Source organism: Aplidium turbinatum, chromosome 3 (genome assembly GCF_918807975.1).
Source record: "Aplidium turbinatum chromosome 3, kaAplTurb1.1, whole genome shotgun sequence".
NCBI classification, from domain to species: Eukaryota; Metazoa; Chordata; class Ascidiacea; order Aplousobranchia; family Polyclinidae; genus Aplidium; species Aplidium turbinatum.
Genome location: NC_137474.1, coordinates 43,353,569 through 43,377,418, shown reverse-complemented (window position 1 = coordinate 43,377,418; position 23,850 = coordinate 43,353,569). Strand labels below are relative to the sequence as shown.

Here is a 23,850-nt window from a genome sequence, read left to right as displayed (position 1 = left end):
TGGATTGCAAAGCAGGGAATTTACAGGTCGACGTACTATAGATAGAAGTGAAGGCACTTCATATAACGTCCGCATAAGAATTACAATGAATTTCCAAGTTCCTGTCAAAAGAATAAAATAACTGATCTATTTGGAGAACATTCACTATTTGCTACCCCGTTATTTTCTAAACAAATACTTTTTGTTGTTATAACAAACTGGACATGAAAAACCTAGTCAATAAATTAGTCATTTTTTTACATTAATTTAACGTCTGAAAACGTTAAAATAATGTAAAAAGTGATCAGTTTGCTGACTAGAGAAACGAGTAATTCTTATGCAAATATTCAGTGGTAAAGGTCTCCGCTTTTGATTCTGGTAAGCCTGGGTTCGATTCTAGGTCGAGTCATATCGCAGACTTCGAAGATGGTACCGATCGTGTTATTACTCATGTAAAACAATGAGAACAAATTGAAGTAATAATGTGGTCACGTTCCAAGTATGGTGACAAAATTTTAAAAAGTTCTACTCACTAAAAATAGGAGAATGTTAATTTCAATTTTAACTTTAGCCCTGATCTTAGGTCACAACAAGATATTTTAAAACCGTTCTGTAATTTTAGAATGACGCAAGTAAAAAATCACGTAATTACAACACAAGTCATTTTTACTGCGTCGTAAATATAGTCCTTTTGAAAACTAATTTTCAGAGTAGGAGAGTTTTTGGATAAAAACTTAAAAAAACACTGAACAACTTACGACAATCTTGTTGTATCTAAAGATAAGAGTTAAAATAGAATTTGGAAAAAAATCCAAATAAGCCCCTTCCTTACTAAAAAAAACTTAAGCAGTTGTTTACAGACGTCAAAAAATGTAAAAGTACCGATTTTTGACAAGTGGAGTGTGTGAGTCATGTTGCCTTTGCACTAACTCCAAACCAGTGGGAAAATTTAAATTTTGTACACACACACACACATACACACACACACACACACACACACACACACACACACACACACACACACACACACACACACACACACACACACACACACACACACACACACACACACACACACACACACACACACACACACACACACAGATCCACTGCCTTCAATGAGTGGAATGCCGAGATCATTGGTTGTAAATAAAACAAAAGCGAAAACAACTGAGCAACTTTGCGAATCCTCCAAGAACACGTCAAAATAGAGAATAATATTATTCAACATAAAAAATAAAAGTCAATGAAATGAAACAAACACAAACGTCAAATAAAACAGATCGTCGTACACTGTTATTTCGAGGTAGTTATCTATTGACAATTAGAAGTTCATGTAAGTTTTGGAAATATCACAAAATCCATGAGTACACAATTTCTATGATGAATTTTAAAATCGTGTAGTAAAAAATACGAAACGTGTTTTTAATCCGTGATTCTCCAAAGTAAGACAATATTAATTAACTGTTCCTTTCCAGCTTCAGCTAAAACCGCCGTGCGCTTACTTCGGCTCAAGATTCAGTTTTACCGAAATCTTTTTACAGTAGTTAGCTATTTGGCATGATACAGTGACACGATTTTCAAAGTTTTTATCACCGCATGGTGGCCTCATGAGTAAACTGCACGCACCCGAGTCTACAAACACGAGTTTTCCCCCCCAATCAAGAACATCTGTCTGGTGACAAACTATAGGTCATGCATTGCTTTCATTCAGTACATGTCAAACTTGTTCAAAAGCAGAGTTGCCAGGTGACCTGAAATTCCGAAAAGAAATAAATCGGCCAAATTTTATATACTGTGTCCGACGGACATTTTTTGTGTGTAAACGTTTAATTTCTTGGGACATCAGTGAAGTGCTGGGCCATAAATAAAACATTTTGCAGATTAACATGCGATGACAACCTGGCGTGTAAGTTCACGTGTTAGTTTATCTTGCTGTCATTCACTATTTCCATCATTTATTACGTCATCGATTCAACTACGATTCCTGCTAAACAACAATTTGCAGCCTCAACTTTACTTTTAATCTCCAGATTGCGTAAACACGAATATTTTCCTCAGCATATCTCAACTGGGGGATCCGCTGATCCCCAAGGGGTCCGTGAAAGTTTTCTAATTTGCAGCATGATAGATAAATTACGATAATTTAATTATTGTTTGTAGTTTATTTGTGTAGTAGCCTAGGTTTGAAGATTTACTTAATTAGTTGAAAGGTGACAATACAGAACTTAGCCTACTTACCAAAGAGGAAGTCATTGTGACATCCCATAAGTCTATTGCGAAGGGCATCATTCACTTTTTATATTGTAATACCAAAATGAAGTTTAGACAATTATCTGCTTAATAAGAACCAAATAGGTGCATTTGAAAGCTAAAATAAAGTTTGTCTCAGCCTTCTGTAACAAACAAATATTCTTAAAATTTTCTTCATCAAAATGTCTTTAACTTTTTGGCATGAGTGAGAATGGACATTTTAAGCTGTTTCGTCACCACAGACGACAGATCACTGCAGCAACTCCCCTGTGAGTCGAAACGACGCTAACATAACAAAAACAAACAACTTGTTGTTGTGGACTCGATGGAATTGCTTGGATTGTCTCGGTCGTTGGTAATTTGAACTTTCCGCATTGTGTTTGAAATATTGAGGCCGCGAGTTCCTGGTGACCTGGTATGGACTTCGTGTTAAAAACAACATTGTCAAATGTCAAACAAAAGCTATCCTTGTAAAGTGGGAAATGAAAGCTTTAGTTTAAATCAGCGTTTCTTAACCGGGGGTGCTAGCACCCCCTGGGGGTGCTGGAATAGACTGGAGGGGGTGCTAAATGCATGCAGCATAATATCAAAAAATGTCATTTTACTTTTTTGCATTTTTTCGTCTTTCTGCCAGTATCAGCAGTTGTCATATCAATAATTGCTGTTTCGAAGTAGCCTGATACCTGGTTTGCTGTTATTGTAGTCATCTCCCTGCGCAACTTGATCCTGAGTAGGCTAGTTTGTGCGAACTTCCCTGGTGGGTGCATACCTGCAGTTTTGTATTCACCTGCAGAATCTCACCATGCGTGAATTGCGCGCATTGAAACACAGAAATTTTGTTTTTTTAGGACCCGTGTATCCCTGAAGAGTACTTTTGAAGAATAAACAAATGATGCATTTGTACATCGCTTTTTTCCTTCACCAAAGGTTAATGGCGGCGCCCGTATTTTGACATGCTTTTTGATCGCTGGCGATATATTTTGTAGTGAGGTTTCTTGTCTAACAAACTGTTCTGTTGTTTTAAGAGAGTTGATTCACTTACATAATGGTGAATGAAAGTCAAATGCCAAATTCTGCATCAACTTCGTTCAAACAACAGCACAGTTTGTTAGACAACAAGAGACTTCATTACAAAATATATCGCCAGCGATCTGCAGGCATGTCAAAATTTCGGCTTCTACTAAACGTTTATCCGGCATTGCAGTATAGTCGTATGTTAATGATAGTTAGGGGGTGCTAGACTGTTCAGGCCTATTTACAGGGGTGCTAAAGTCAGAAAAGGTTAAGAAACGCTGGTTTAAATCAATCTAATCTTGACGTTAGCTTGAAATGTGTGGGAATCATGGCTTTCTAATAAATAGGGCTGATGTTTGAATCTTTGTTTCTCGCTAATTTAATCTTGCTGTGTACGGAATCATAAACTCTTTCATTGTGAGGTCATTCTGTTTGTAGTTAGTAGCGTGTCATGCCATACTTTGTGTAAAGAACCCACACTTTGTACTGCTGGAACCAACGTACGTCGGTTTGTCCACATTTCTATGACTTGAGAATCCAAGGACAATATAGGCTAATGTTACTTTATTGTGTCATAATTAACATGAAGCTTACACACTAAACTATTGTTATGACTGAACAACTGTCTTAAAATTATAATTTTGAAATTACCTTCCAAGGTTGTGTGTGAATGCAGAACAACAATGCAATGAAACAAGAACAATGCATCTACAAGCACTTTCGTCAGTAGGCCTACTGTTGGTTGTTACGAAACAATAATAATAATCATGCTTTTATTTGCGCCCATTGCTATAACATACAGTACATTGTGATCACAGATGCGATACAACAGACGACAGGAAGCAGACGACTACGAAGTTTCCCCACCACAGGAAATCCTGTAACTCAAGCCAATTGCCACGTTTGTGTGATCTCAAACATATGGGACCACTCTACGTTGTTAGTAGGCTAGGCCTAACACAGCTAGTCAGCAAATGAGATTTACGTGCTCACGTCGGACGTGCTTAGTCTTCGCTTGTCAAACTCATTTTACTGACTTGTGACATTCCAAGTTATGACTTGCTCAGTTGTTACTTGCTCAGTTTTATCATTTACCAACTTTAGCCGCTTGCTTCTAAAACACTCCTTAGCAATAAATGATAGATGATATGCTACGACTAGAGATGTGAGTCGTGTTTTGTGTGTGTTTTTGTTTAAACACTTTAAAAAAAAATAGGTGCACTTTCTCACGAGTGTGAAAGATGTGGCGGTGACAATGCAGGCCACATTGCAAATATGAGACAAACATGAAAGTGCACATCCACTGAAAGCTGTGGTACAGCGGAAAACAATGAAGACATCACTATTTTTTGATAAACGAAGATTAATAATTGCATTGCACTCTCATTAACCTACCTAGGTAAACTAGCCGTGGTACAACTGCAAACAGTGAAGACATGACATTATCTTTATTTGTTCTAAGAAACAAAGCATGACAATTAATTGCACTGCACTTTCATTGCCTTGGCTACTCACCTCACCGTGGAATCGAACCTTGGTTCAATGCATTGATAGTAATTCTAACCACTGAGATGTAGAGCGACCATTTTCAACTAAACATCGACTTGTTTCACATTCATAGAGTTGCAGTTTGCTTATTTGTTATTTTTTCGTTTCTTTTCATTTATCATCGGTGACGACAAAATTTATAGATTACAAGATTTAAACGTAAAAAAATTACGTGGGCGGTCGCCGGTCGCTATCTAAATTTCGTAGAAACGAAATATTTTGTTTTAAACGAACTTCAGGCAAAGAATTTTGCTGTGAAACGAAACGAAATATTTTCGTTTTCAACCGCATTGAGTGGTGCTACACCTGAGATAATGTGAGATTTGCTAATCTAAATCTGTAATTTTTTTTATTTAACAATATCATAAATATGAATATTATCGTTTGCATTGTTTCAACGTCTGGCTACGATGCAACCACTTGACAGTTGACAGATTATATTGGTGAGTTGCCTGTTCTAGAATCTAGAAGATTTCGTTTTTTGCCTGACCATGCTCTGCTCACGTGATAGCTCTACTATAAAACGTGAGATGCTGAGCGCTTCTGCACAGTCAGTCGACGAGTTAGTTGGCCTGGGTCCAAGTCGAGAGTTGGTCAAACCGGAAACATTAAAAGTATAACTTGCTGTGTGGCGATCAATGAACCACTGGACTTATTCAAACCACGCGTTTGTGTTGGTTTGTTCAATGCAACTTTATGTTGCTTGATTTGTCAGGTTTGCTTTGATAAGGAAGCGAGATGTTTATGACTCACAATTGTGTTTTGTAGCATCGACTACGGTAGCCTACTAAGTTTTTTTTTTTTGATTTATTGAATAGCAATTAACAAAAGAATAAAACATGTCTTTCCCACAAAATCTAGAAGAAAACAGAACAACTTCAACAGAGGAAACTGAACAACCATTACCTGAAAATTCTGGTAAGTTCATTTTAAACAATTTGTCTAAACTAAGAGGTTGCTCAAATCAAATATCGTATAACCGCTTTGGCATTTGTTAAGGACAGACTTGGACAACTAGACAATTCTAGTTGTCTAATTCGATAAGTTAGAGCGAAATGTCGGTAATTCTAATCTAATTCGGTAAAAACTTGTTTGCTCTAGTTGTAGTTCTTATCCAATCTCCAGTTTTGCTAAAAATTTTAGTTTGTCCAACAGTATTTTTTGGCAAATGGAGGGATACTGCGCTCTTATCAACGTTTACAAAAAAAAATGCAATAAAACGATCAAGATCAAAGTGTCATTCCATTCCTTGAGCAGCAAAGTCATGAAAAATTCGTTTAATTCATCAATTCACTGACGTTACAATGTAGCCTATATTATAACGTAAGTGATTTGACGCTGTGATGGTGGAATGACACTTTGATCCCGAATTGCCACATTGGCATTTTTATCCAACTAAAAAAAAATATGTGACGACTGCGTCCTACTAATTCTAATCTAGTTTAAATTCTACTCTAATTTGCGAAAACTTGAGTAGCTCTAATTCTAATCCTAGTCTAATTTGTAAAAGCTTAAATTATTCTCATTATAATTATAATCTAATTTGGAAAGACTACAAAAATTCTAGTTGTCTAAGTCTAGTTAAAGACATTTATATTACAATTGCATGGTTGGCTGCGTAGCGGAGTGGTGAGAACCATTCGTCGATTGAAAGGGGCTTGGTTCGACACCGCTCTGAGCATGCTGTTGTTTCTTTGGCCGACTTAATCACATACTTGAAGGTCGACACGAGAATGGCTTCCTTGCCTTCTGAAGATCAAAAATGAACGAATTTCAACATGAATGATCAAATATAATAATTTAAGAAATAAGTGCTAAAATATTTGTGTCGACATTTTTGTGTCGTAGTTTTTTTATAATGGTTTTGTTGAGAAATATAAGTCGTTAGCATGAAAGACACCCACAAATGGATTGGAATGTGACGTCATATCAATAAATAACAATAAATTGTTTTGTTTCTTTCAGAACAAGCTCAGAGCAACATAACTGTCCTTCAACCGCAGTTAACTCAGCAAGACAACCGCCAGTATCATACCCATCAACATCAACATATAGATCAACAATCGGTCGAGGTTGACCAGCGGCAGTATCATGCCCATCACCATCATCATCAAGTGGTCCACATTGACAACTGGCAAAACATAACTAAGATTGCACTTCAACACGAACAAAGCAGTGTTCCATCTGGAGACCAAGAAGGTTTGCAATTTGAAGTAGTTGTGTTTACTTGCGAAAGCATTGCAAAAATATACCACTTTGGTTCTCAATGTTGTAATACAGTAGAATTCGCCTATAGTGACACCTGAAGGGACCGCGGAAAAAGTGTCACCATAATCAAAGTGTCACTATAGCCGAATTCTACTCAACTGTTGCGTATGCATGCAAACGGGACTTTGCAACAGGTGTCACTATAGGCGAAGTGTCACTATAGCCAAAGTCACTATAGGCGAATTCTACTGTACATAGTTTATGTAAAAGGGAATGTTCTTCCTTTCAGTGATACGTATACCTTGGTACTTGCCGGTTTGGTTGTTGCTTTCCACAGCGGTAACAAATCAACGTAGCAATTAAGACTTTGTGGCATGAATTAGGGGGGCGATGCTGATGAGCTTAACCTGATGGACGAAACACGTGTCTATCGCTTTCAGTTCTTGCTACTATCGACTGCCGAAAAACAAAGAGTTTATGTTTTATCGGGACTTTTTGTGCAACAACAAAACATCTAAGATAGTAAAAGAAACAACTTATTCTCATTTAATGCAATGGTCCCCTAATTTACTGTAGTTTTCAATGCTGAGTTTCAAGATACTTTTGTGTAGCAATTAAGGCAGCACTTGCCATGAACATGAATTTCTCAAATCTTAGAAAGATATTTTTATTAATTCGTTTTGTTGAGTTGAGGTAGTGAAAAGTTTGAAAAATATTGGTAAAGGTGGAAAATTTCAGTGCAGTGCCGGGAAAACTTACTTGTGGAGATCTGGCAGCACTGGTTTCCAACTTTATTTACAATAGTGTAAGATCAGCTAAGAATAAATGTCATTATAAAACGTTTTTGTGTGTTTAGATTCCAACAAGGCCTTTAGAAAACTGAAGGATGCAACCCGTCGACTGTACGATGCTAAGTTCGATGTGGATGTGACTAAGTTTGACATTCCCTCGTCGAATTGTCCAGAAGTTTACCCGGAGCTTCTGTCAGTGGACTTCTATGAGGGGAGGTTCATTCCCAACGACGACCAGTATGATCCCAAAAACCGACAAATTGAATTTAAAGAATTCGATAAAAAAGTTACAATTGATCAATTACTTCATCAATACCAATCACAAAATTTCATATCAATTGTCGGTTACCCTGGGGCGGGAAAGACAACGTTATCAAAGCGCATGGCTAGGTGTCTGGACCAAAAAGAGGACCTTCTCGTTCTGAGGATACTCTTTATGAGCATGAATGATTGTGACGATGAAACTTTAACATTAAAAGAGTTTTTGCTTGGTGATGTGAACTTTAACCTGGAGGAAGAAGAGATAAATGCACTTTTTGATTGGATGAGAAAGCATCCACAAAATGTTTTTTTAATCTTTGATGGATTTGACCAAGTGAACTGGAATGTATTGAAAAAAATAACAAAAGTTAATTATAACACTTCTCTTACTTACCAAAAGCTCGTCTCGAATCTTTGCCATGGTTATTTTTTACGCAACTGCCACATTGTATTCACCTCTCGACCACATGCCATGCTTGAAATTCCTCAAACATGTCGTCCAAAGAAAACGTATTTTGTTCGCGATTTAACAACTGAAAACATGAAAAGATTATTTGACGCTTTAATTAATGATAATCAAAAAGCATCTAGACTTTGGAATGAACTAACTGTGAAAACACCTCATCTGGAATCCATGTGTCACAATCCTTTGATGCTGCAATTGTACTTGAGGGCTTCTCTTGGTTCATCTCACGAAACTAACGATATCTCAACAATGACTGGAATATTTCATAGGGTATTGGAAAATCTTAAAGCATCAGGGCACACTATATCTTTAACCGATGAAATTGTCGTTAAACTCTCAAAAATAGCATTTAGAGCAACAAAAAATAAAACTGTTTTAATCACCATTAAAGATCTTGTAAACGAAAATCTTGTGAGCCAGGAAGTCCAAGATACTGTCGTGACTTTATTTGGGTCAAATAGAACTTGCGGTCTTTTGGAGGGTAACCGACGCTTATATTTTTCCCACCAAACCTTTCAGGAGTTCTTTAGTGCTTTATACATGGTCGAACAAATGTCTGTAGAAAATTTTGCATCGTTTATTCAAACTAACTTACTGGTCGATCACTGGTCAGTCGTTGTCCAATTTTTATCTGGACTGCTGTTGGATCCATCTATAAGCAAAGGTAACTTTGACAAACAATGCATTGTTATCATGTTGAAATCAATATTTAATGTTGTGTACAATATACAGGAGTGATACAGAGAACAAAGAGTTATTGTATTAACAATTTAATAAATTAGAGAAGCTGCAATTTCTTAAAATAAGTCCGCCCCGATAGCTCAATTGGTTAGCGCGTCACTTCTGGAACGAAGAAGCTTCAAGATCAAGCGGCGCTGGTTCGACTCTCGGGGTGTGCGCTTGAGCAACGCACGTTAAGGACTGCTCTCCATTCAGCGGCATCTAATGGATGGAATAGTTCCCCGGCAACAAGACTTTAACAATCGGAAACTTCACTCTGTCAATCTCGGTGACCGGGCCTGCGTCAGTGATTCAAAGCCTTTACAAGTATGCGAAACTGCCAGGATTAAGCTCTGCAAGAAGCTTTCCCAGTCCGAGGATAAAGATTCAGTCAGTCAGTCAGTCATATTGCCTAGTATTATTAGTTATCTTATATATTAACCAGCCTAAACGTGTTATGATTTAACTATCAACATTTTCTGCAGATCTACCGAATTATGCACCCAATCAACATCCCTCAGATGAGTCTATGTCAACACTGACGCGATCATCATCTTTACCAACAACTTCGTCTTCACAAATTGCTTCAAGTAGGAATACCGACGTGACTCCTCAGCTTAAACTTTACGCTTGAATTAATAAAGTGCTGATTTGTATAAACGTAAAGTTGTCACCCAACCGGTTAAACGTCGAGCAGGGCGCCAATCTTAGTTTCGTTGTCTCCGGGCCACACACCTGCTTCCAACTATTAAAGGCATACTAAATGAAATTTTCAAACAGGAATTAAGCATTAAAATGCGTAAACTAAACATTCAAGAATATATTTTAAAAAAAATTGTTTTCAAAGGCACATGGCAAGGTCCAAAATCCAATGTCTCATCTATTTTTAATTTTTTCAAAATGACCAAAAAGTGGAAACATTGCTCGAGAATACGTCACTATAGACAGCAATAACAAAAGCCACGTTACCACATCTGATGTTTCAACATCAGATGTGATGTTTTCAGCAAACTGTCTGATGTTTTGACGTTGAAATCTGATGTTTTGATGTACATACTTACATAGCCTGCAGTTAAATCGCCCGCAGTAAGAACTGTTGCCTGATCAGCTGATTGCTAGTCTATAGTGACGTAGACTGTACAGTCGCACGCTTCGCTGCTCACGCCCATTCCCGTTTTGAAAGCTCTGACTAAAGCACGCACGGAAAGCTAATCAGACCGCAATGGGGCAAAATTTTATTGAAAATCGTTTTATGGTAGCAAGTTAAACAGAAAGAACGTGGAAAATCGTCAAGTCAGGTTTTTCCTTTAGTATCCCTTTAAGCCACGGTTAAAAAGATTTGTGATGTACATTAAGTACATCGTTGGTTGGCTGTGGGAATCGTTATTAACGTTAATACCACTTTTAACGTTCGCGCTTGGTAATTTATACATTTTTCTAATCCCGTTGGCAGGTATTGTTTTCGCTGTGATGCTGAGTAATCAGAAAAACAAGCGGAACCGAGACCAAAACAATTAATGACACACAGCTACTGAACAATTTAGTTTTTGCAAATACAACGTAGCATGCGTAAATTCCCCTTAGTATGCGAAATCGTTAAATCTGCTGTCCGACAAAGGCGCGATTGCAAACATGTTAGTACTTTCATAGGTTCATTAAGCTCAACAACCATACAGTTACCTTCTGAAGAATTTGATGCTTTACCATTCCAACCACCTATCAAGCAAGCCCGGCTATCTTCACCTCCCCAACCACATTCTCAGCAAGCCATACTATTTTCACCAAGTAAAATATATTTTACTTGTCTGCGTTAAGTCAGAACATTCACAACTCAATATAAAGTAATCTCCAAATAACATCTTTGTAAAGTGTAATTTTTTGAACAGGCTACTTTATTTTCTGCGCTTTGAACGCTGGAAAGGTTATTTGCACACCAAGATTATTTGTTTAATTGATTTGAGCAGGGAAGCTAGAGTGTAGTGAAGTTGGAACCGCAGTCATACAACTTATAAATTTAAGAAAATTATCTTCAGAGCTTATAGGCCTAATGGTTTATTAATAAAGCTAATGTGCTGTTTCGCAATGCTTAGGCTGTACGTGAGCAAAGGTGATTATGGTAAGCCGAAATGTTCATAAGTGTGTGATTTCTTTCAGGTGAAAAGTTGCAAAAGCAGAAAGTATTTATTTCAGAGCTGTATGAGAAAACTCGAGAAGTTGCTGCAAGTAAGTACGGTAAATGTTTTTAACTGTGGTCGGTACAGTTTTCTATGCTAAAAATAGGCTACAACCTGGTTAGCCGAGCTAATATTGATTGATATTATTCCTGCATTATTAGATCACAATGACAGTCGCTCCATCATCGCCGTCACCAAGATCCTGCGGGAAGGCAAAGATGAGGAAGTGATCGTCACGGCAGGAAGTCATTTTGATGGAGGGTGGATACGGATGGATGAATCCGACACTCAGAATGACTTCCATGCGGTGACGTCATTCCTCAAGTCAATGCCGGCGCGAGTTCGATACCTTCGTCTGTCCGAATGTAGAATGATTTCCAACCAATTCCGTCCTTGGAAGAACGCGATTAAATCAATGCCTGGATCCGTAAGTCATGGCTTTTATAACCAACGTTTACATTGATTTATGGTCACATCGGTTGTTACGTTGATGCAACGTTGCATTCATTGTTTTAATGTCTGAGTTTCAACAAGTTTCACAAAGTAAGTTCGAGTTTTCAGTTTTTATCGTTTTCTAACAATTCTTGTAAACATAAAATAAATAAACAAAAAGTCAGAACACAAATAAATTATTTATGTTAATTGTTGAATCATAATTAATTTGTGTTTAGATTGTTCTGATGAATTTCCCTGGCAACTTCCTAGAAATCGATGACATCATCGAAATATTGCACAAAGTTGAGGAGGAAGTTGGAATGTGGGATTCGCTCAATGATGGTGATGGGAGGTGGAGATCACCGAACATGGAGGAAAGATCAAAGTTACAAGAAGCATTGAATCGACTGGACAATAAAGTGAGAGTTGTTTACGTTGCATCAACGTTATGGTAATTAATTGTGTTAACATTAAATCAACATCCATTATTTGTGTCAACGTTACATTAATTCAATTACTTCCATCAATAAACGAGGTAAACAATGGAAGGGATGCAAAGTATTCCCAGAGTGGAAACTTTTTTTAATTTCATTATTCGCTTTGTCTTTTGCAGAAGTTAAGGATCGCGGTTCGCATCGATTACGTCACGCACAAAGATCGAGATGATTGAAAGATGTTTTTATTTGTTTTATATTAAAATTATATTATCTAGCGATTTTTTTAGTTGATAACAAACTACAAACACTTCTATGTTGAATGAAAGTGTCTATGTGGACCTATTCGAGTATTTCATTGGCTGGACCAGACATATAAGCAGCAAAGCAGGTTTTTGCTTGCCAGAAGTTAGTTGGGCTTAGATTGGGTTTTTATCTAGACCAGCTCAGATGTGCGGCAAGCATCGGCATGTGTTTATATGGCTGGTCCTAATGTGTCAGACTATTTTAGTGCATTAATAATCAATGTAGGCTATAATATTGTAGTCTTGTCCAGAAAAGTTAAGCCAGGGCAGTAATCAGGACTCACGAACAATTTGAATAAAGAACTCAATCCCCGAATAAGTTAACTTAAGTAATTACGCTAATAACCGGAACTATGCAATGATTTATATGAGCACTCTAGGCTAGGGTTACCATATTTGAAAAAGCAAAATTCCGGAGAGTGCATGACTATTTTCATGAGACCATATATATGCGCTACCGAAATGCTAAAGCTACAAAAGTTGTACGATACTCATGCTAAAACGCCAGCTACCGAAATGAAAAGTATTGTCTTCTGTCACGAGCAGAATCTCACACCAGGCAGGGTAAGCACTCTCTAAATATAGCTACGGACCGTCACTGAAGAAAATCTCAACTTCAGAGTGAAAAATAATAATGAGAATTAGGTTGTGCCGAAAAAGGAAGAACAGCAATTACTGTACATGCTTAAAACAAATTAAAGACACGCTTGTAAGTCAAGTCACTACAAATTTACTCTTCTGACCATGCATATTTTTCTGAAGATCTAATTCTCTTCAATAGAGCCTTGTGTGATTTCAAAAATGAGAAAAATTCACTACAGCACATATCTTTGAAATTATATTGAAGAGTCAATATGCCTTTCATCGTCGCAACGCTCAACTTGTTTCTTTCTTTAGTCCACTGACTTTGCATCAGTGAAAAGACTCTCTCTACATTGGCATTGTGGGATGTAACAGCAAAGAAAAACTGTACAATCCTTAAAAATTCTGAGTGGCATGTGATGTTGGTAGACTGATCGAAATATTTGCACCAGTTCTTATGCGTTGGCAATTTAATAAATTCTTCGTCCTGTAGGTAACTTTCCACAAACTGCTTCAAGTTACAGATTTGGTCAAAGCACTTTGCATCGTCCACATCAACCCCTTTACCAATCAGATATCCAAGGCAAGGCTCTACATCCTTCCAACTTGGTATCTCGTTCAAGGTCATCCATTTGAAACAAGCAAACTTTTCCATTGGTTTCATCCATTTGCACAGGTACCTTACTCTAAGCATCTCTCATAGAGGTTTGCAACTTCGGAAAGAAAATTGTTACATTCATCTTCATATCCCTCTTTTCTTTTTTCAACTAAAAGCCTTTTAACTTTCAAGGGTATAAAGTTTTCATTCTTCCTTTCCACAAGTACCTTATGAACCAGCTCCAAATTTTCTAGCACTTCTGCAACGGAATTGTTTTCTCTCTCAACTACTTGAATACGTCCATGAAACACGGACATTAGTGAGTGCATATGCGAAAGGTATAACTCGCTCATTTTATTCTCAAAGAACCGTTTAATAACTATTGGTGGATGTTCTTGTGACCAAAAGTAGGACTTCAGGGGTGAAAACATTTCTAACAATCTTGAAATTCCAGGAAACTAGGAGAGCCAGCGAGTCTTGCTATGAGAGAGAAGTATCTTGTATTCACAATTTGCAAATTCACAGTAGGCCTATTCTTTCAGTTGTTCAGTTCTAATTGTGTAAATAGAAAAATATTGATATATCTTATTGATATTATTTTCAATATCGATGTTTATTCTTTCAGCCCCATGATGGATACAATTGTTCAAAACGTGTGCTAAACAGCCAACCCCAATCAATGATGGGTTTAACATTTTCTTTAACTTTGCAAACACATTGTTTCCTTGCTCATTACGCCGAAGTCCTCCAAACATAGTATTGCAGTTGTCTCCTGTAAATGCCACACATTTTTTCAAAAGCATCCTTTTTTCAAAGGTGTCTTTTACATAAGTGGCTATAGTGTCGGCTGTCTCGTTTGCCTTGTTTTTAAACTCAATCAATTTTGATTGCAAACCACCTTTCCTCCAGTCAAAATATTGAATAATTATAGGAAATACTGTACTTTCAGTTCATTGTGATTGCTGCCATCTGTTGCAACTCCAAAATACGCGATATCGTTTTCTTCAAAACTTTTCAGAACAGCATCAATAGAATATTGCGCAAGCACGCTGGTAACAACTTTGTCTGTCTTTGTGGGGCCACTACTAAACTTCTTCGCTAGATTAGAATCAGGGAAAATCTTTTTAAGTAAAGCAGATGTACAGTCCATGGACAAAAAGCTATGATGATGCTTAACAGCGTGAAATGCAAGAGTGCCTTCTCGAGATGCCATGACAGCACGAGAAAATGCAAGAGTGCCATCATAAAATTCCGGAGATTTGAGCATTTTTTTAAATTCCTCCCGGACGCAAAATTTAACCCTAAATTCCGGACATGTCCGGAATTTTTCGGACGGTATGGCAACCCTACTCTAGGCGACATGTGGGTGTCATAGTGTTTCCGACAACGTAGTTAATGATAATTGCAGTTTTAAAAGTTAAACAGTTTTGATAATGAAAGTACATTTCAGCTACTGTTAAGTTTTGGCTTGCTTAGTTATTACTTTCTTAGTTTCATCATTCACTAACTTCAGCCACTTGCTCAAATGCTGCTAGCCCAGTTGTCACTTGCTCAGTTCACAACTGCTGACTTGTAGGAGACTCCATTTATTTACAGTGTTGCCAGGTTAAAATAATTTAAGGGTGTTGCTAAGATGAACCACAATGAAAATGAAGCTAAAGTCAATTCAAATAATTTATTTACAGTGTTGCCAGGTTAAATGATGGGTGTTATCAGATGAGCCACACTGCAGCAAAAGTTAAATAGAATGTTGTTTAATGTTTACCGTGTTGCAAGAACCAGCCAAAACTTGTGTCAAGGGGCTTAATATGTCTGGGCCCGACAAAATCACATCACTAACACACCTAGCCCTACCCTTGATCTCAACACGATCAAGAGCTCAGGAATGGTTATCCGGTAATTCAAAGTCAGCTTTAAACGGTTCGAGCACTTCAAATCGCTCATCTTCATTGACTATCGGCTGTGTCTCAACCAATGTTTGTGCTATTAAATCATTACGGACAATTCGACTATTTCATCGGTTAGGGCTACATCTTTTATGACATGTTTTAAACGACTGATTTCAACCTTCTGGAGTCCTGCTCATCAGGGCTATCAAGCCAAGTGGCCTCTCAGCAAATTTACTATCGACGCTGACGCGATGTACTTTCGAATCACCAGAGATCAACCTCAACCTCCACTAGCTAGTCAAGTCAATTTATTTTGTTTTAACAGCGCCATATATTAACATATAATCAGAGTAAAATGTAATTGTCAAAACAATGCATTGTACAACTGTTGGTTAGATTATGGCGCAATCAGGATGGTAGCGAAAGACCATAAGCAGTCATCTAGTCAGCCACCACCCCATCACAGTAAATCTAACTACACATTCATACACACTAGTGTGCAGAGGCAGGCACACTACTTCATTGAATAAAAAGGGTTCGCCACTGAGATTGAAAAACAACTACTGTTGGTTTGAATCTGCATTCTAGCCAGCTAGCCAGTGGGGTTAGAATAGCATGGGGCGTCTCCTGAGTCATGCCCACCTACACGTTCTTCTAGTAGGCTACTCGCATCAAGTAAGCATGGTCATTCCCGAATACAATGTCCATTGATGTTTTATCAGGCAACTGAATGAATAAGTTTACAATATTAACGAAATGTGTAAATCCATTCAAGTCTTGATGCTGCGGCAATGTTTCGATATTGTCACTCCAAGAACAAGATGCATTTACCATTGCTTCCACATCGCTATACAGTTCGTCAGTAACTAAGGATTGGATACGTTTAACGCCTTCCAAGCTGCCGCCTTGGTAGTGTCGTGAGAATAAGGCAATCGCTGACTCTTCGTATCCTCTTCTTTAATATCCCTGGGAAAAAGTCACATATGATAGAAAAACAAGAAAATGATGTTGTATGGTGTTTAGACAACTCTTCAAATTTTCTTTAATATTCAACTTTGCTTGCGACACAATGCTCCTAGTCCTAGGTTCAACATAGGCTACTCAGTCTATTATGTTCAAACCATGGCTACCTATGTAGCCTACACAGGCCATGCCAACCTGCAGCTTAAAATTTGACTGGAGGCCAATCTGTTCGTAGCCAAAATTGCAAGTATGAGTTGATAGTTCGAGTAGTAGTTAGTAAATATACTGTTTCTGTATATTTTATGTGATTTTAAGCTACTATTTTGCTATTGTTCAATTTTGCTATTTAGACGTTCAATCAAAAATGATAATTACTTTGTTCCTCTGTCTGCTACTACAAAACTTCAACGAAGCATCAAGTATAGTGGAGTAAAAATATGGAACTCAATCCCACTAGATATTAAAAAAAAATCTTTTGACTCATTTAAAAAACTTTGCAAAAACTATCTAATATTTTTCTTTGTCAGAATGCAAAAGAAATGATATTGTGAAAAAGAAATACAGTAACAAAACTAACAAAAGGAAAAGGTGGCAAAACCTTAATGGTTTAAGACGTGCATGAAAGGATCTAATATTTCGGTATATGCATCGATAAATATAGTTAAGCACGGCCACCAAACCTGATACATTAAAACAAGTAGATGAATTAGTTAAGAATCAGTCGCCTCCTCGTTCCTGAAACAACTGGAGCGCCAATTCTTAAAGCAATGAGAACACGACTGAACCCAACAACATCACAATAACAAACTAATACACACATATTGTAATTACGTAACGGACTATCAAAACAAGGACTATTTACAGATTTTATACGGAAATAAAGTGTTTGCAGCAACGATATTAAGTAGCCTATAGATTGCAGAACAAATACACAATATGGCAGCTCATTATCAAGATAAAATAGTTAAAAAAGCTTTGTGTTTTAAATTAATTTCCTGCACATGTAAGAGCATAAGAAGTGTAATGATATAGCAGCGTGTTTTTGGTATTGCCAATAAGAGTTGAGTCACCTTTTATAGCGTCAGTGAGGGATGGAGTGTTTTTGGTATCGCTAATGAGAGGTGGAGACTCTTTGGTAGTGCCGATGAAGGATGTAAGTAGTAGGGAAAGAGGAGATCGATATCCGCTGGCAGTGCTAAAAGCAGTGTTCCGGCAGTGCTCCGGCAGTGCTCTGGCACTGACCTGGCAGATTCAAAAAGCAGTTCTGGCAGAGCCAAAAGCAGTGCTCTGGCACTGTTCTAGTCTGGTTTAGGAGAAATTTATGTCTTGTTTATGTAAAGTTGATATTATTTCTTGTTTGTTTATTTTAGGAGAAAAGCACTGTCCTGATCTTGTTTAGGAGAAATGTCTTGTTTATAAAGGTGTCTTGTACAAAGCTTACCACGATGTCACAACCATTGCATCAGATTTTTTATTTCAATATACGATCAACAAATACAATATAGGCTAAACGTCTTCACGTTTGTGAAGAAAATAGCGATCATAATGCTCAAAGGACGCAATCAAAATACACATACACTGATCACAATTAAACACAAAGTGGACTTGTGGTTATACCGTCTGAATGAACTTGGCGCTTAGGGTAAAAGTAGGTGAGACCGTTTTTTGTCTGTGTGTATGTGAAGACTTTGTTGTTCTGTGTTCTGAATGAAATGTTTGTGCCTGATTGGTTATGTTTGGTGCGTATGACGTTGAGGTATGAATCCTTGTTGAAATTGTTTTGTCTCACACTGATTCCTTTGGAAACTTGCTTATTGCTTTTACCAAAACAGTAATAGGTCTTGCTGGAAAGACCTATGAAGCCGGATCCTTCCCACTCCAACTTGAAAAGTCCAGGGGTTCTCTTATCAAAGAGTTGCTGGCGTACACAACAATCCTTTTGGTGAAAGACACCCCCAGACATTTGCAGGCGAACAAACTCCTCTCGATGATTAGGACAGGCTTTTGTAGGAAGCCATTTGTGGTAGTTTGTGTAAAATTGTTTGCGTTTTTCAGGAATGATGACATCTTCGAGGCAAGGGGCAGAGAGAGCGTAATACAATGAATCTGTATCCATCTCCAAACACTGAAAGTCTCTACGATCAACAAAGTTATCCAAAAAGTTATAATAAAATTCTAACATTCTCAGTTTTGCATACCCATAGACAAAAAAGCCAATTTGAAGTGGGAGATCTAATTTAATTTTCTGGCAGTGCTAAAAGCAGTGTTCCGGCAGTGCTCCGGCAGTGCTCTGGCACTGACCTGGCAGATTCAAAAAGCAGTTCTGGCAGAGCCAAAAGCAGTGCTCTGGCACTGTTCTAGTCTGGTTTAGGAGAAATTTATGTCTTGTTTATGTAAAGTTGATATTATTTCTTGTTTGTTTATTTTAGGAGAAAAGCACTGTCCTGATCTTGTTTAGGAGAAATGTCTTGTTTATAAAGGTGTCTTGTACAAAGCTTACCACGATGTCACAACCATTGCATCAGATTTTTTTTTTTTTTGATATTATTGCACCATTCTTTTTTTTTTTTTTCTGAGTTGAAGGTTATATATACAGCAGTGGAGTATCATTTGTCCTTAGTTGATGTGATGGAAGTGGAAAGAAACTTTGGTTCTTCAAGTGTTGCAAAAACAAATGAATATGTGGCACTCTCAGGTGGTTTATCTTCCATTGTTTGTCCAGAATCAGCTCCTTCTGCTCCTCATTTGGTGGAAAAAAGAGCTAGAATGACTACCTTTCAAGAGAATAAGGAATATAAAAAGTATTTTTCAAGTTCTCTCCATTATCCTGAGGACATGGCGGACAGTGGTTTCTATTATTATGGTGACAAAGACCGTGTCCGTTGTTTTTGTTGTGGGGGAGGATTAAATCATTGGGCATCCACTGACGTTCCCTGTGTAGAGCACGCGAAGTATTTCCCTCATTGTAAGTTTATCCAAGAAAAAATGGGGTTCGATTTTGTGTTAGATGTCGTGAGGAAGTATCCCTATTTGAATAGACCAGCATCTTTTCGAGTAGGTGGATTCTTACCTGCTGGACTCTTACTTCAAAGAGGTTTAATTTCACCTCGATCACCCTCAACTCAATCACAAACTGTCACAATGGAAAAGTGGAGACATCGGGTTGTGTCGTTTGTTTACGCACCTTCAGATCTGTTTCATGAGAAAGCCTCTCTTGCCAGAGCAGGGTTATGCTACACTGGAGAAGGGAGAAAGGTTGTTTGTTTTTGGTGCGACACCTCCTTTTTCATGGCGGGTTTTCAATGTCCTTGGACAGAACACGCGAAAGTAAATGATCAATGTAACTATATGAAGATGAATAGAACAATCTCTAATCGTAGTGATGAAACGTCTTTATTGCATGAAACGAAAGATACGACGGAAGCAATTACAGATTGTGAAACGTTACAATGTAAAGTGTGCTTGGATTGTACGATCGATGTGGTAATCATTCCTTGTGGGCATTTATGTGCTTGCAGTGGATGTGTAGTACATTTAGAAAATTGTCCTGTATGTCGACATGTGATTGGAACTCTTCAAAAAGTTTACATAACATAAATATTCTACTTTATTCATTCTACTTTGATCGTTGAACATGTGTTTGATATTTATATGTTGTCTTTTCACGAAATAAAAGGGTATGCTATCAATATCGAATGTCATTTTGTGTCTTGTCGAGTAAGATGGATGTTCGTTTTCAGCATCCATTTACTTGTGTTATTGCTGGCCCAACTGGAAGCGGTAAAACTGAGTTTGTGGTCAGGTTTTTAGAACACATTAAAGAGATGATGTCCCCTATCCCGGATAGGGTGTTGTGGTGTTATGGAGAGTGGCAAGAAAGGTTTAAGACGATCGCCAATGTCGAGTTCCTGCAAGGTTTACCATCAAGCGACACTTTCAACTCTTCAGAAAAAACATTGGTTGTTATTGACGATTTAATGAGTGAGACAAACCGCAGTGTGACCGATCTTTTTACTAAAGGCAGTCACCATAAAAACATCAGTGTCATGTATATTGTTCAAAACCTTTTTCACAAAGGCAAGGAACATCGAACGATTAGTCTCAATGCTCATTATCTGGTGGTGTTTAAAAACCCCAGAGACAACTCTCAAATACTCCATTTAGCAAAGCAAGCTTACCCGAGACGTTCTAGCGTCCTCCAGCAAGCATTTACAGACGCGACTGCCAAGCCCTTCGGTTATTTACTCTTGGACTTTAAGCAAAACACCCCGGAAAAGTTTCGTCTGCGGACCGACGTCTTTCCTGGAGAAATAAATTCTGTGTACGTTCCAGTCTTTTAAAATGACTGCTCGTTTGCAACGTCATATCGATACTCTGAAACTTCTTTCTAAAGCGACTCCCAATGTCGCCAAGGGGGTTATAAAATCAGCAGACAACGACTTGATTAAATGTGTTTGTGATTGTTGTTACAACGTACTGAAGGGTAACGTTCCTATTTCTTCAACACACAAAGCAAGATTATATAAGCATAAGAAGTCTTTACGCGAGCTAGCAAAAAAGAAGACTAGTCTCACAAAGAAACGACGACTTATCCAACGTGGTGGTTTTCTAGGAGCACTTTTATCCGCAGTCATTCCGGCGATCGCTGGATTAATTGGTACTCTCACCTCAAAATAAGAAATGGAAAGTGTCAAAAAGATGAGTCTAGTGGAACCGCGTCTTTTAGAAGCAATTCGGGAAAAAAGTATTCAAAAGCCACTGCTAGTAAACGCGATGAGTGACTTGGACTCGAAAATGAATGAAATCCTCAACCGACCCGACCTGCCCACAAGCGAAAAAGTAAGGCTTTACGATCAAGTCCTGCAACAGTACATTGTGTATCGTGACAAATATGCCAACATCCCGACCAAAGTTGTTGTGGAAGAGAAAAAACAATTTACCGAAGACGATATTTTGGTTGGAGTAGCAAAGAGTTACCTTGGAAAAAGTCGCGGTCTCATTGACTTGATAAAAAAGAATTCATCCTTGGGCTGGAACAATTCTGGTGAGATCACAATTCACGGACAGGTGATTCCCAATTCCAATATAAAGCATCTGATATCAGCCGTTGTTCACAAATCCAAAAGCTCCCAACCAGTGGGGTTAACAGAGTTTCAACAAGTTTTGCAAGAGCTCCGCCCTTCTGCGAGCGTTAAAAAGGTGACATGGCGTCAGCATCACTGAGCTACTACGATCCGGGAAATCCTGCAAGTTTTGGAGGTGCTGAAAGACTGCAAAAAGTTGTCAAAAAACCAGTGAAATCATGGCTCATGTCTCAAGATGTCTATACCCTTCACAAACCAGTGCGTCATCAATTTCCGCGTCGTCGTGTGGTGGTCGGCGGTATAGGAGAACAATTTCAAGCTGACTTGGTTGATGTGTCTGCTCTGAAAAAAGAAAACCGCAATTTTAAATATCTCTTGACGTGTATTGATGTGTTTTCGAAATTTGCGTGGGTTGTGCCATTAAAAGATAAAACCGGTAAAACTTTGATCAAGGCTTTCTCTAAAATTATCCGAAAGTCAATACCCAGGACTCTGCAAACAGACAAAGGTACAGAGTTTACAAACAAAATATTTCAAGCATGGTTGAAAAATCATGGTATTCATTTCTTTACAACTCATAACAAGGAGACAAAAGCCAGTATTGTAGAGCGGTTTAATCGCACCTTGAAAAGTCGTATGTGGCGTTATTTCACATACAAGAAAGCGAGACGGTACATTGATATTTTACCCAAGTTGGTTCAATCCTACAATCACTCGTATCACCGAAGCATCAAACGCACTCCGGCTTCTGTGAATCCTGAAAATCAAGAGATTGTTTGGCAAACGCTTTACGGAGGTGTTTCTTTACCTAAAAAACCCAAAGTCGAAGTTGGTTCGTTGGTTCGCATTAGCAAACACAGACGCAATTTTCAAAAAGGATATTTACCAAACTGGACAGAGGAGTTGTTTCTTGTCGACAAAGCTTTACCCGGAGACCCGCAGGTTTATATTTTAAAAGATTTAGACGGGGAAACACTGCAAGGTACCTTTTACGAACAAGAAATTCAAAAAGTTTTTAAAACAAACGACATCTATAAGGTAGAAGCGATTTTGGGAAGGAGGAAAAAAGGTCGAAAGAAACAAATCTTTGTAAAGTGGCTCGGTTACCCGGACAAGTTTAATTGCTGGATTGACGAAGCGAGTGTTGTGCGTTATGGCTGAGTGGAAAATGTGTGGAAAGAACGTTCCCAGAAGTGAAATAGTCTATTTTTTTCAGATGACTGTTATTCTGATTGTGATCTCGTTCAGTTTATACAACCTGATTTTAACGGAGGACCCCCACAGACTTTGGATCGTGTTGCTGTCCAACTGTTTAGGATTGGTTATGCCCCAACCTAAAATAAAATATCCAAAGCGAAATGTTTTACCTAACCCTTCCGAGTAACAGCTCTATGAAGTTCTTCCCAACCAACACATTGACGGATTATGTGGTCAGACTACCAAAAGAAATCAATTTAGAAGGGGAATGGGAGGTTGGCGTCGCCGAAGTTCAATACCCTCACTCCTGGAGAAATGTTAAGAATTCAGTCAATCATTGGGTGCAGTATATAATGGGACTAATGTGATAATCGTGGTCTTGGATCCTGGTCACTACCCCAGTCCTCAAAGTATCCTTAAAGTTATAGAAACAAAATTGAAGCTCCGATTGGGAAATGAATATTCTTCTCGAATGTATTTCGACCCTTACACGAGGCTTGTGAATTTTACAATTGACAGCGGTGTCCGTCTTATTCTGGGTGTAGGGCTAGCTGAAATGTTAGGATTTAACAGGAAACGTTTTAAAACTGGGGAGTATCAATCGAAACACCGCGTGGATCTACGTCAGGGTTTTTACTCTATCTATTTGTATTGTGACGTGGTCGAACCACGCGTAGTCGGTGACACTTTAGCTCCCTTGTTGGGTGTCATACCGGTGGAGGGGAAGACTGGTGATTACATTTATCGAAGAAGTGAAAAAGTGCACTATCATCTTGTGCAACGAAAAAACTTTAGTACCATACATATATCACTGCGAGACGATCAAGGCAATCCAGTTCTATTTGAAACAGGAAAGGTAGTGGTGACTCTTCATTTTCGAAAAAGACTTCTTCACCAGCTATAATGCCCTACAAGCCAGCGTTTTGTTGCAATGCAAAAGCTTATGAAA

The 23,850-nt window shown here is 38.1% G+C and overlaps 1 protein-coding gene and 1 pseudogene across 2 annotated transcripts; one reads left to right on the top strand and one right to left on the bottom strand.

The window, feature by feature from the left end:
• Nucleotides 1–5,598: 5,598 nt before the first annotated feature.
• On the top strand, nucleotides 5,599–12,815 carry LOC145766895 (uncharacterized). Of its 2 annotated transcripts, XM_082578601.1 has the most exons (9): nucleotides 5,599–5,712; nucleotides 6,760–6,993; nucleotides 7,859–9,184; nucleotides 9,726–9,830; nucleotides 10,891–11,025; nucleotides 11,395–11,463; nucleotides 11,576–11,841; nucleotides 12,086–12,268; nucleotides 12,463–12,815. In XM_082578601.1, the coding sequence occupies exons 1-9, from the start codon at nucleotides 5,634–5,636 to the stop codon at nucleotides 12,517–12,519; spliced, it is 2,454 nt and encodes an 817-aa protein (XP_082434727.1). In that variant the 5' UTR covers nucleotides 5,599–5,633; the 3' UTR covers nucleotides 12,520–12,815. The 2 variants fall into 2 exon arrangements, with proteins under 2 accessions (XP_082434727.1, XP_082434728.1); XM_082578602.1 differs by lacking the exon at nucleotides 10,891–11,025.
• A 1,483-nt stretch (nucleotides 12,816–14,298) lies between these two features.
• LOC145766842 (uncharacterized) lies at nucleotides 14,299–14,918 on the bottom strand (annotated as a pseudogene).
• Nucleotides 14,919–23,850: the final 8,932 nt, after the last annotated feature.

Bases quoted from the DNA above. Each gene is read 5' to 3' on its own strand.
- LOC145766895 (XM_082578601.1), top strand. From the start codon at position 5,634: ATGTCTTTCCCACAAAATCTAGAAGAAAACAGAACAACTTCAACAGAG. The intron at 9,185-9,725 runs GTAACTTTGACA...CATTTTCTGCAG, and splicing joins GGATCCATCTATAAGCAAAG to ATCTACCGAATTATGCACCC. The intron at 11,842-12,085 runs GTAAGTCATGGC...ATTTGTGTTTAG, and splicing joins TTAAATCAATGCCTGGATCC to ATTGTTCTGATGAATTTCCC.